Source organism: Nipponia nippon, unplaced genomic scaffold (assembly GCF_047370975.1).
Source record: "Nipponia nippon isolate SJK-2023a ecotype South Korea unplaced genomic scaffold, ASM4737097v1 scaffold_2, whole genome shotgun sequence".
Taxonomy (NCBI): domain Eukaryota; kingdom Metazoa; phylum Chordata; class Aves; order Pelecaniformes; family Threskiornithidae; genus Nipponia; species Nipponia nippon.
In genome coordinates, this window is record NW_028262336.1 from 103,382,591 (window position 1) to 103,396,236 (window position 13,646).

The 13,646-nt window shown below is 37.3% G+C and overlaps 1 protein-coding gene across 1 annotated transcript in view; it reads right to left on the minus strand.

Moving 5' to 3' along the window:
* Positions 1-13,646, minus strand: part of FREM2 (FRAS1 related extracellular matrix 2) — a 145,489-nt gene that overhangs the window by 62,268 nt on the left and 69,575 nt on the right. The window contains exons 3-4 of the mRNA XM_087758177.1: positions 3,489-3,635; positions 964-1,194 (exon numbers count right to left, since the gene is read on the minus strand). Coding sequence (XP_087614303.1) covers positions 964-1,194; positions 3,489-3,635 — 378 coding nt within the window. The remainder of the gene's footprint in view (positions 1-963; positions 1,195-3,488; positions 3,636-13,646) is intronic.

Sequence of the window (13,646 nt, forward strand, 5' to 3'; positions counted from 1 at the left end):
TTGGCATTAAGAAGACTCAGATGATTATCTTGAGTTGTGCTATCTCACTGACCATAGAAAACACAGAGAGATTTAACACATTTTCAAGTAATTTCTCTGTCTCGTAAATACTGCTTTTCAAGTTAAGCACTATTTTTCTCAGTGACTAAATATGGATGTCAGATAACCTCTGATTTAACTGGTACCTAGGAACTAAGAAACCTCTGACAGTTTTCCTGCCCAGTTCTCTTCAAATGTTAATTAGGGAGACTATATAAAACAAGCTGTTACAGTCGTCCATTACTTGAAAGATTCCTTAAAGACAGTTTTGTGTGACCATGGCCCATGGGTTCAAGTGTCTAGATGCAGTTGAAAAGCAAAGCAACCAGAGCATGTTCTACTTTTTTTTGTTTTAATCAGCTTCTTTCTTCATTTATATTTAACCATAATTTTATTTGTTCTTGACACAGCTTGTGCTGTACCTGGTCTAGTGAACCTTACCCTTACTAAGGTTCTCAGCTTGATATTAGGCCTAATTGATGCAACTAGTCTGCTCCAAGACCCAAATTCATTGGGACCAACCAGCCTGGACTTTCCTGTACCATCCTTTCCCACACAAATGATGGCAGAGTAAATCAAGTCAGCCTCCAGCCACCTCTGCATATACACTCCGTTTGCAAACACATTGAACTGAAAACATATTATACCTAAAATGAAAACAAAACTAAAGAAAACCAAAAAAACTAGAAATAATATATCATAGGAAAAAAGCAGGTATTTCATTGAAGCATGCTACCTTAGTTACATATTCATGAATCACTTAAAGTGATAGAGGACAAATGGCTACCCAATGCCCAAGTCTGTTTTCAGAAATATTCTGAGGAAAGGTAAACTTTACTATCCACTGTTACTCATGGCATTTTCCCTCCAGTTTATCTTTGGTATATGCACATATTGGCAGTACAATTCTGGAAAGGTTCTTACCATCTCCTGGGTCAATAATTTCCACCGTGGACACATCAGGAAATTCCAGAACTGCCATGACAGGCTCAGAAAGAACAATTTGAAAGGACTCAGACTGTTCATGTTCACCATCACTCAAAATCCGTACTCGCCATGTAGCTAAGGTTTGGCCAGGATTAAACTGCACCTGTTTCTGGGCTTTTCCTCTGAAGTCTTTATCTTTCTTGGCAGTACCATCCTTGGTGCTAATACCTGCCAAAATCAGAAATTCAGGTCATTAAAAACATCAGCTGTAACTTTTCTCTCATCATGTCATCTTTAAAAAAACAAGTTTTAGAAAAATATACTTTTCACAACTTGAGAGTGTTCAAGCCAACTCTGTTACTCTTGATCAATTTTATATTGGTGTCACACATAGAGGTGGAAGCACATCAATAAACATTATGAAAGGCAGTTTGGACAGAATTAGCCAAAGCAAAACTAACTACTAGATAAACTCTACATTCTCAGAAGTTACAGTCAAGTTTCCATTTCTCCATAATTCAACTATGGATGCCCAAAAAAGCCAACAGATTCACACACCCCCACCCCCCCCGCCCTTTAACATTCAGGGTTCTCTTCTGTTCCAGAACATCTAAATAACATGCTGTCTGAAACCCTCAAAAATATTTATTGCTCTTAGAAAAAACAAAAACACACCTGGAAAGTTCAGCCTTCAAGGGGAAAGCTAAGGGAAACACAAAGACACAAAGGGGTAAAACATACGGAATAAGGATGAAAGAAGATGTAAAATCTGAACCATTGTGGTCATCCCCATTACAATGAGCATTTTTTAAAATGAATATCCTCTTATTTCAGTGTTTGCATAATGACAATCATTAAACTCAAGTCAAGTTGAAACTGCAAAGCCAAGGGACAAAATCCAACACAGCTCATCCCACCGAGACAGCACCTTACAGCCTCAGACCCAGGCTGCTCTAAAATGGCTTTTCATTGGCATTTCCCTCCCAGTTTAAGGCTGTCTGACAGGCCTTCATGGAAATTAGACAGTACTTCAGAACTATCTCCAACTCATGCATTTAGCCTCTGTTTGAATCCCACTGTACCACTCAAATCTTAAAGGTCTTTCTCAGGTTTTCAGAAAAAACTTACAACTTCTCTCTTCTCTGCCTGTTTCTTCCAACTGTATTGTTTAATATATTAAAACATATCACCTTTCCCTACAAACCTTGCCTTTCTGGCTTCCTGCTTGTGCCTCCTCCTGAGTCATAGCCAATATTTTACATAACTTCCATAACCCTTCAGTCCCTTTGGCACTGCACATGGACCAGAAAGGCCAGTAACCATCTTAACCAATATCTTTTATGTCCTTCCCGACTCTGTAATTCCATTTTGCAGGATTAAGGTAATCAGAGGCAAGTTATTCAAACTGCTTTTGCTGGATTTTGAGTCAGCTCAATTCAGAAACTGAACTTGAAATAGGTAGAAAATTTTATAAACACTCTATTTGAACGATCAGAAATCAACTCAGTATCTGTTAATCAGTACCAGTAATTAATTTAAACCACACATCCTTAACTTTGTATTTCATTCTTTTATTCTTTTACTTTCTTTAAAAGAAATATATTATCAAAGCTAGTTCACTGTTCAAAACAGAGCCTTTTAAGTCAGATGCAGTTAGTTAGTGCCTATATCCCTTAAATCTCATGCCAAAATGGGTGTCCTAACTACACCTCAATACCTGAAATTCAGATTCTTATTCAGAAAGAGACTTAAACAGAAACCTGATTTCTAAGCATGAGCTTGTGCTCCATGGCAAGTAAATGCTTACATATCTCTGCAAACCCATCTTTAAATTGAGTGCCTTTTCTAAGCAGTGTAAGTTCACCGTATGTTTTGACATGAAACTGTACAAGGATAACGCTCCCTGGTCCAAATGCATCACTACAAAGAGAATGGGAACAGATCCAGAAGCTAGAGACAGCTGTGAGGTTGCAGAATGCGATAACACAATCTTTTTTCACCTTTTCGCTCCCCAGACACTGCAAACAGCTTTCAACATCTCCTGTATCAGCCTCAGCTGACTGCCAACATTGACTGAAGAAAATGAGCCTAATGCTTGTAGCTGCTAATCAGACCAGCTCACAATAGCCTTCCTGGAAAATGATGTATGTTTATTGTTGTCTTTCCAATTGCTATAACTGTATTTTCTCATTACAGGAAAAATAAACCTGGACAGGAACTGTATTCTGTGAAACAAATACAACAGTGGTATCAATCAAATCAAAGAAAGAATGACTGGATCTTGGGTTGTTAAGTCAAAAATTATTTGCAGAAGACCAAAAAAAACCAGTGAAAATTTCATCATATAACTAAAGAAATCATATACTTAGCATAACAAAATATACTTACTTTAAACATACTCTTCTGAAATTAGCTTCTTAGTATCAGACTCCAGTAAAAGGATATAGCTGAATCGATACATTTTATCAACTAGCTGGCCAGTGTTTTATAGAAGCAATTAATAAGGCTGAAATTGAACTTACTTATAAAAGAGGTTTCTCCCAGGTAACCTCTCCGTTTAAGAACAACATCAAGATATTTGGAGTCTTCATTTACTAAATAATACTCCTTTTCTAAGGAGATCCATGCCCAGTTTAGGCGAAAATGTTGATTCTTCAGCTTATTGCCTCCTGCAAAACAAAATTATAAAGGTATATTTATTCTTTTTTTTTTTTTTTTGTTAAATACTACTTTGTGTTTTGAGGTTGATGTAACCTATATCCTGGGTAAGATATGTATCTATCTTAGCTGGACCTAGCAATCCAAAGGTTTTAAAGATTATAAACTAAGAAATAACAAGTGGAGAACTCAACCATGATGCATTTGGTACATATAGGAATAAATTTTATCTTAGATGCATACAAACTATTTTCATTCATTCCAGGGTATGCTAATTTTCTTCTTTGAAAAAGAAGAAGAAAAGAAGAAAGAGAAAGAACAAGAATTAATCAAAATATATTTGGGATGCCTTTTTTAGAAATTACAAAAACTGTGGGTGACACAAGTTTCTGCAGAACCGTATTGGTATTTCCAAACAACACATAATGTAGGACATCACGCAGAACTTCCTCGGTATGACCAGACTGCCAGAAGCACTGGAAGACCCTTCTGAGAGATTGGAGGTGATACCTACCATCTTTTAGACTGCATTTACCCATGCAGCCTGCTTCGAAACTCAATATTTTGTTCACTAAATCTAACAATTTCTGCTCTTACTGGTTTAGAATTTATGCATCAGCACTGTGTGATTTTAGGAACAGCTTTCACATCTTACTAGGAAATGGTTTCAACAAGATTAAGTATCCCTGATACATGCCACAGTTTATAGCTATGCTGATGCCCTCCTAAGCTTACATGCTTGTAACTGCTGGGTTAAGTATGATTGCCTGTGTCACCTAACGAGATTTAGAGAGATACAAATGCGCATTAGAATTCTCTTAAACTATTTTGCAGTGACCTATATTCATGATATGATGAATGTCCCCAACTGAGTAAGCTGCTGAGATGTGTTTTGAGAGTCAGTTTTCAATAGACCAAAAGATGTCCTCACAGTTCTTTTTACACAGGCACACGCTCCTGGTGAAGAAAGCAGACTCCAGGGATCCTTTCCAAGGTCTCTACTGTAGCAGTAGCATAATAGCTTCCTTGCAGCCTTACTGAATATGGATGGTTTCTGTGCAAACACTGGGAACTGAAAGCTCCAGTACACTCAGCTAGGGAAACTGAATGGTTAACATGGACCAGATCAGCATCTCTGTCTGGCAGTTGCTGATGTTGATAGCACTGTCCTTAAGTTGAAGACTCTATTTCCTCTTACAATAATCAGAAGAACCTTCACAGTCCTCCTCAAACAAAAATGCCCATATATTTATCAGCAGAAGTAGGCTCCCTTTTTTGAAGCCAAAGCAATACAGGAAGCATCCCTCAAAGTTTTGGAGGGGATGATCTGGAAGTCATTTAACTCCAGCTGCAAAACACTTAGCATCAGCCTAAAATCTGAGCATGTCTCAGCCTAATTTCTTGCTCACAGCAGAAATGAAGCTGTGTGTCTGTAATTAATGGGATTTTTACAACAGTAGGAAGTGTTTATTGAAATGGCAGGCTTCACGGAGTTTTTCTTAGTCTAAAAAATCAATCAAGAAACAACAAATGCAAACAGATGGCACCCTAAGGTCCGGTTAAAAATGCAGCTTTTTTTTTTCAGTTGCAAAGGCAATAGCTGAAAAGACTATTCACTGACTAGAAACCAAGAATTTGTAAAACAGACTGAATATCTCAAATTAGATTAACACATTTCTGATAGAATATAGCATAGCTTTACTTTCTCATGTACAGTTTACCTCCATCTGTTCACTGATTTTCCACAGTAAAAAGGCATTTCTTGTCAGTTTAGGGATTCTGGATGCCACAGATAAACGGGCATGACAAATCAAGTTCTGTATATCATCCTGTTGAATGTGTTTGTTATTACTCAGGAGAATCCTCTAATTTCCATAGCAAGAATAAAATAACCTGTTCAGTTCACTGAAGGCAGATGCTCACTCAGCAACTGTCTTCTGGGAAGGTTGGCTTGGTGTGAGAGGCTGTAGTCTGATTTTCTTCCCACAAGGTGTTGCTACAGAACAAGATTTGCTCAGGTAATGACTCTGAAATGTGCAAGGAATTCCCTTGAGAAATTAACACTTCTGTACACAAGCCAGTGAATAAAGTAATTCCTCTGAACAGCAGAGAAACATATCTAAGTATTTCAGTTCACTCATGGCTTAACTACTGGAGGAAGAGCCAAATCGAGGTTGGTTTTCCCCTTCCAGTTTCTTCCATTCTGTTCTTTGAAAAATTAGGCAGCCCTTCCATATGTTTCCACTCTGCTACAAAGATAAGCCTCTATATTTCTTTATTGACCTGTCTACCAGAAAAAAACCCCATACTTGTGTAATCTCACATAAAGGCAATGGTACTGTGTAAACAAAAGGAGGGAGATGGTTACCCGAGTCTCACGCTGCACTCCTTGCCCTTCTTTTTTCTGCTCTTTTGATCTCTGTTGTTACTGACAAAGGGGAAGGCTACAAACACACATACCAAAAACTGTAATGGGCACCACAAGAAAACCAGTAACTATAGCGTTAGCTACACCAGCACTTACATCAGGTTAGCCATATGTTATGTCTTCCCATTAGTTTCTTGGGACAAATGCAACAGAATGTGTCTTGTTCTTTAATCTAGTGAGAAAAGCCATTTGTGTGCCACCCTTGAACACACTGCCCAATTTAAAAATAATTTGACAGAGGGATAAAAGTTTCTAAGATATAAAAGGAATGGAAATTTACTGCCAATTAGAGGAGAGAGAACCTATTAGTATCACTGCTAAGAAAATATACTGCTGCATGATCTTACTAGAAATGAGAATGTCAGACATTGGAAACCCCCCAGCTGAAGGAAAAGCTTCTAGCAGAGTCTGTATCTTTTTAGATAGAAGAGACTCCAGCCAGGGGATGGAAAGCAGTAGGAAATCTGGCATTATTTGTTCTACTGTCCAAAGAACTAATGGTTTAAGGTCGTGGACACAGGCACACAATCTACAGCTTACTTACACACAGGTCTCTTACGTTTCATCTCTAGCGTCTTAAATAGTTCAACCTTAAATGTAATCTAAATTTGCACATAACTACTGAACATATCAAAATTACTATACAAGAGAAAAAATCCCAGCTGTTAAAAAGGAACAGTCAAATGGAGAAATTTCAGTAGCCAACTATCAAACCAGTTCATTCCTGTTATTGATGTTATGGAAAATGTTGAAGTATACTGAGTCAGAAACCTCATGAAAGGATGAAATTTAGGAAGCAAAAAGCACAAGGAAGGCAATATGAAAGATTGACTATTGTCTTAATTCCACCTATTTCTTGCTTTCATCAGTTTCTTTCTATTTTTTCTCAGAATAAAAAAACCAAAACAAAATAAAAAAGTATTATTTCTGGGGGGCTTCTAGCAAGCCTCCATTTCTACAGGCCTGCTTCTGCCCCTGAAATATATATTGTTCGTGTTTTAGAATGTGCAGTACTAAAACCATCAGATTAAGAATTCTAAGAAAAGAATATAGATATTTTAGATCTCGCTTTCTTCACTTTGTGCTTTTTGTGTTCAGAAGAAATGTTTTCTAAATTATACAAGCCATTTCATGGTCCAATGTCCCCACAGAACAAAACCAATGTTGTTGTTGTTGTTACTACAATTGTTATTATTATTGTTATTATTATTATTACAGACCTCTGACACAATAGAGCAGGAAGCGTATGATACATCTTACCTAATTTCAGGTATTTATTTTTGGGCTAGAAATCCTAAACTGTCTTTATAGCCAAAACTGGGAAAGTGGCATTGTGTAAGGCTATGACTTATTTTAGGCATTTACTTTTGAATGAGATTAGCTGTGCCTCAAAATATGCAGAAATACATGCATTTTTCCTCAGCAGGTGTTAAAGAAAGATGCCTGTTGTGACCAGTTATGTTGTAGACATTTTTATTATAGTCATCTAATGCTGGGTAAGATGAATTCCACCATGCCTGAACCAGATGAAACCAGGCCTTTTCTACAACATAGTAGAGCCAAACACCATGCAAACATAAGGTCTGTAAAGAATATTAAGTCTATAGCTTTCAGAAATTATAAAATATCAGAAATAAAATTGCACATGTCATCTTAATTTGGTTCCCTATTAAATCAATTACCTGTCCTACAATAACATTTCTATAGGCAAATGAATTTTGCTTTGCTCACTAGCCCTTCCCTTGGGTTTAGTCAAACATTTAGCTGCTAGGCAAATAATTAAGGTACTATACCTCAATGACAGTTTGCTTTTGTTCCTCTCCCAGACAAGTGCTTGTAATACAAATACATCAGAAGTTTGGAGAGGGAAGCCATTACTAGAATGCTTTTAAAACTAAACAAAAGGAAGGAGGGCTGTGTTACAACAAGGTAAATCCAAAGGAACTTTGCTTATATATCAATGAAATGTGGTTGGCAAGACATTGCTATGGTGATGCATGAAAACCCGTTTCTTGAATTTTGCCAGAGATCAGAGTGCAGCAGTGCTAAATCATAAGATGCTAGACAGGACGTAGTGCAGTGAGACATTCACAAGAAATGAGATGGCAAGAGTTGTGAGACACAGTCAAAAACTTTGTAAGGAGCTAAAGCGAAGGATCTCAAGTAAGGTGGGTCACAAAGTGTCTTCACGACTGTGACTTTGTGACTGACTGAGGTTGCTGAGGACAACACCCTCTGAAAAGCTTTGCCTGAATATGACAAGTCAAAGATGGATGTCACCTAGAATTGGTCTTTATAGGAGTCCTGTCAGCAAATTGGTCACTTGTCAGAAAACAGTGATATATTATTTTTGCATAGGTCATCAAACCAAACTTCCTAGAAAGATCAAGTCATCCAGAAACTCCAGTTTCAGTTACTCGACATGAATAAAAGAGGAGGGGGAAGAGGGCATGGTCAGTAAACTGGTTAAAGGGAAAAATATTAAAATAAATATTCCCATTTAAGCATTTATCTTTCTAACCATGCTGCTTGGATATCTTTAAAAATATATAAAACCTTCATGAGAAATACAGATTAGATTGTCAGAACTTTCTATTATGATGCAAAGAGCTCAGAGAAGGAAAGAATCAGTTCTAGTTCTCTCCATAGATCACCGGGCTATGTGAAGATAGTATAAAATAAATCTCTGTCATTAAATCGTGTCTCTTGAGCACTGGCAACCTGAAGGGCATTCCACAAAGAATGTCTGATTGTAGCTTTGGTGTCATTAGGAGCTACCCCAGAACCCTAATTCATAAAAGCATACAACTACACCACAGTGTTCACCTATTGACACAATAGAAATGGATGTATCTTGATACAGATATTGGCTTCCCTACATGGTATCCATGGCATAATCAGAGATGAATCAGCTAAAGAATGCCTAACCTGTATAACCATAGCCACACACACTCATTGTGTCCACAAGATATAAGTCTGTACAAACACAGCTGTCTGGTACTTGTAAAGCTTTATGGTGCAACATATCTGCTCTCTTTAGTCATTAGGTGAGGTTGTTTAATGGGGAAAAAAAACTTTTATAAATTCTTCCAGGGTAAAGAAAATACATCAATCACAAGAAAGATTTAGAAAAAAAAAAAAAAGTAAATAAAGCACTAAGAAAGAAGAGTTCCTTGGTCTTTTCTCTTTTCTTTTCTTATCTGGCTTCCTAAACAGACTGCAAAAGGAGGTTAAAAAGGAGAACCAGAGCAACTGCAAAATATTAACAACCACACCTATAGTTCAGGAATCGTTGTATGGCATAAGTAGAACCATAGCAAGACATCCTAACAAATCATATGTTTCCTCCCTCTTCCTTCAGTTCTTTCTAGGTCCTGCTACTGCTTGCTGATTTGTTTGCATGTCTGCAAGAGCTGCAGTCTTTCTTCTTTGGTTCAAAATATTTGACCTACTGGGTGCCTCATTCAGACAGGGTTAATGAAGTCAGCACTACTCTATCCCCCTTCCTATGGATCTCCTCATTGCAGCAGGTACATGAAGCATCTGAAAAAGGAAACTTGCTCCTGAACTTGAGTTCAACCTGCAGAGAAAACAAGGACACAGAGAGAGGAAAGAAAAGGGAATCATCCGTCTTTAGGCATCTGTTCCATTTTTTCATCCTCTGATTAGCCTCCTTCTGTGCCAAGCCAACTTAGTTAATATATACCAGGATAAAGTTACCTCAATAGTTTTATTAGAACTTAAATTTGTGAAATGCAGAAATCTTTACCCCAAACATCATGATTCCCCATTTAGCCATGGAGATCCCTGTCTCCAACCTTATCACTTCCCAAGTTTTTTGATGCCCACACTATTTGCTAGTCATTAGTAGTAGTTTGTAGAGAAGGAACATATAATCTTAGGTGATTCTGCTAGTCAGAATAAATGCAGAGAAGATATTATATGTCCAGCTCAAGACACATAGTTTCAACAAATCTGATTTGCTATACTGTGACATAGTCCCAGTATGTTCTAGCTCCAGGTTAAAAAGGCAAAGGTCTCAAGTAAATCTTGTCTGCCAAACTATTAAAAAAATCTCACGTATAAAATAGATAATAAACGTTCTTTATTCAGTGCATTGGGGCAGCACATCATATGCTATTCCCTCTGCTATGGAAGATCAGAAAAGGCATATCCTGTAAAACTGCCTTAATTTCATATAGGAAAAGTATTTGCAGAAGTGAAATGCATAAGTAAACCCAGCACATAAAATATGCCATTAGAATTGACTTCAACAATGCATAAGCTAACTTAATAACTTTATCCAATTAGAAACCCATTAAAATGCTTCATCTTTATAAGTCTTTTTCAAATGTACTATAAGGGACTCCAATCACTAAAATAACTTGCTGAACTCTGCACCCGTCTGCACTCTCTCTGCCACTGTAACTCAATATATTTGCAGAACAACCAAAACCACCCCCCTAAACTAGCCCCTAGTGATTAGGGACTAAAACAATGCTTTCTCTGACTTCTCATGAGAAAACACACACTTCCCAGCATTATGGACTTGGCTTGCCTGGAGTGTAATTGCTGGTATCCAATGAACTGCAGACAGTTTCCATCTTTCAGTAGTTTCTGTAACCCTTTTTTGCTTCTGTTTTATGTCTGTCCCCAAGAAACAAGTTGGAATGGCCGTATTTGCCAGGGCTCAGACTAAGTAAATGCTTGAAGTCACATAGAAGAAAAAATATCTGAAGAATACCGTCTAGTTGCTTTATTACAAAGAAAAGGGGAAGTGAGAGAGGAGACATGAATGTAAAGGCTAGCTAGTGCATATTAAATTTTGATCCTAGTAAAATTCAACTAAGCGTAACTAAGGATGTCTCCAAGCACAGTCTGGAGATTCACGCTGGGTTAATTTAAGGAATTCCCAATTCAAGTCTATGCCCAGTTCTTCTGCGGGAGATTAACCAGACTCTGATTAAGAGATTAACCAGATTTTCACTTACAGAAACTGAGGAAGCAAACATGCACTGGCTCTTCAGCCACTGCATTTTATAGCTTTAATTAATTTCAGTTTAAAGCAGCTCAGTACAGATTAGTTCACCAAGAGCCAGGACACCTTCACTCTATTGGCTGCACCAAGAGGCTGTGAGTTTTCAAAGAAAAGAGCAAAGCAGATAAAGAGAAACCCAGTTTGAATCATGAAAAAAAGATGCTGGAGCACTGTGTGTGTTTGAAAGCCTTTGTAGATATTAAGTGGTTATCTTCGTAACTGATTTCAAGGGAATCCAAAAGATTCATTTGCTGGTTTGTGATTCTGTGCTGTCAGCAAGGGACTAGCTCTGCAGGAGCTGAATGCTTCCCACTTACCCAGCATATACCCATATATGTTGCTAAATCATTGTCTGTAACAGAAGAGAAAGACATTGAGCTAACTGAAAAGTTCTTAGCAGGACTGAACAAAGTCCAACTGGGCGAAAAATATTCATATTATTCCTCTTCTCCCTCAAAATACCAATCCATCAAAATCAAAATTGTTCACAAAAAGACTGGCTTTGATTAATCTCTTTATTGAAAATATTGGTAGATAATAAATGTTGAATTTTCATCTTTTTCCACAGTCTGCCTTAAGTCTTTTAGGTATATATAACTTCTCATATTGATACTGTAACAAATTTAAACTAACTTTTAATGTAAAAACTAAAAATGCTAAACCGTACATTTCAAATTTTTTTCAAATTGAAAAGCCTACATTCAATTATTCTGCAAAACTTTATAAGAATTTTGACTTTTTGTCCTGATTCAAAATAAAATATCTCAAAATATTTTCACAGGATAAGAAAATTTGATGAAAGTAAGAATGTTAAAGGATCAGGATACACTACAAATAATAACCTGAAGCTATGTGGAATGCACCTGATTTTGTCCAGTATTTGAGGTCAAGCTGTCACCAACAGGCTGGTGTTTGGAAGGTAGACCTCTAAGAAACTCCTGTGCAGCAGGCACATGCAAAAGTTGGCATTATACTGAATTTATGAGACGACAGATAACGAAGCAGAAGACTTTATTTTGTCCTTTCACTCTTTCTAAGGTGATGAACAGGGAAAAAAAAAGAGAAAAAAAAGTGTAGCACCTGTTTCTTGGCTGGTATTGCCTTATTTGCTGGGCACTTATCAGGGATTATTTTAAACTAATCATCAAGTAGCAATCACTGCTGATATAGCCTTTATTTGAAAGTACTAAAGGACAAGGAAGAGAGTAAAATGTTTGGGAGCGTGCCCTCCCTTCTGGAGAACTAACTCACATAAACAGGTTCAAGAGAAGCAGGACAAAACCAAAACCAAGGGGATGGACAGGAGAGGAAGTATTTGAAAGGGAAGAATTGACAGCTACTGAACACAATGTCCCACTAGACCCAGAAAAGGGAGGGTACCAGGAGGTAGGGCTGTCTGTAGACTGCTCTCTTAGCAGCACTTCGTTCTCAGAAGTCTGTTCTTATTGTAGAGATAAGTCCTTATTTTGAAATGATGCTTTATGTCATTGCATATTGGATAAATAATGGCCACTGCTTCTCAGCAGAAAAAAATTCAGAGCAGCCAAATTCAATAGTTCCAGTGAATAACCACTACTGGCAAAACACAGTATGTTTTTGCTCAGGTCCGAGTGCACAGGAACATAATCAACTGGCTCCTGTTCCACAAAAGGTGAGGACAAGAGACCTGTCACTTAAGGGTAGGATTCATATAATCTAATTTTATCATGTAAAAGACATATGTTTAATTTCACCTAGCTGTCTAGGCACAATGAATGGAAAGAACTGCATCTTCAGAAACTGCAGGTACAGCTGATATGAACAACTGGATTGCCCTCTGGAAAGATTTGGCCCACTCCATTGAATATAAAGGGAGAGTGTTCAACCCACCAGTCTAGATGGCTAACTAAAGTCCAGTAATGTGATTTTCATGCATGCAGAAAGGAGAGCCCTGAGAAAACTTAAAGATACGACTACTCCTGAACTGTAATATGGTAAACTTGTAAATTCAAAGACTTTTAAAAGTAATCTTTGGAACATTTAAAAATAACAACAAAAAATGTATTTGGTTTAGAAGAATTATTCTGTTATTATAAAATTATTTCTGTGTTATCATTAAATTAATTAGCACTTTATGTAGTCACAAACTAACTTTGCATCAGAAAAATAATTTAAACTTCCTTGTGAGTAGTAACAGAGAAAACCCAAACATACCACTCAAGCTGTCATGTCTATCATTAAACAATGCCCAAATTACCTAAAGCAGAATACCTTTTTTCCTAAGGATCCACACCCTGCACCTCTCTCTGAAGGAGAAAAACACCACCTGGATTAGTAAGGCTTCATGCATGCATGGCCTGCAGCAGTAAGTAAATTTATTAGATCTCTGGCAACACATTCTTAAAATAAACTTAATAGTTTTTAGGTCTCTGCTTACTAATTTGCTTTGTGGCGCCAGACAACTTCTCCCAAAAAACAGGCTCCAGCTGAATTGAAGCAAGGTTCATTTCCTTGTCTCACGGAATAACGGGTTTAGCTCCACTAGCTTAGTCGCTGTCCCATACGGGACTTTATTCT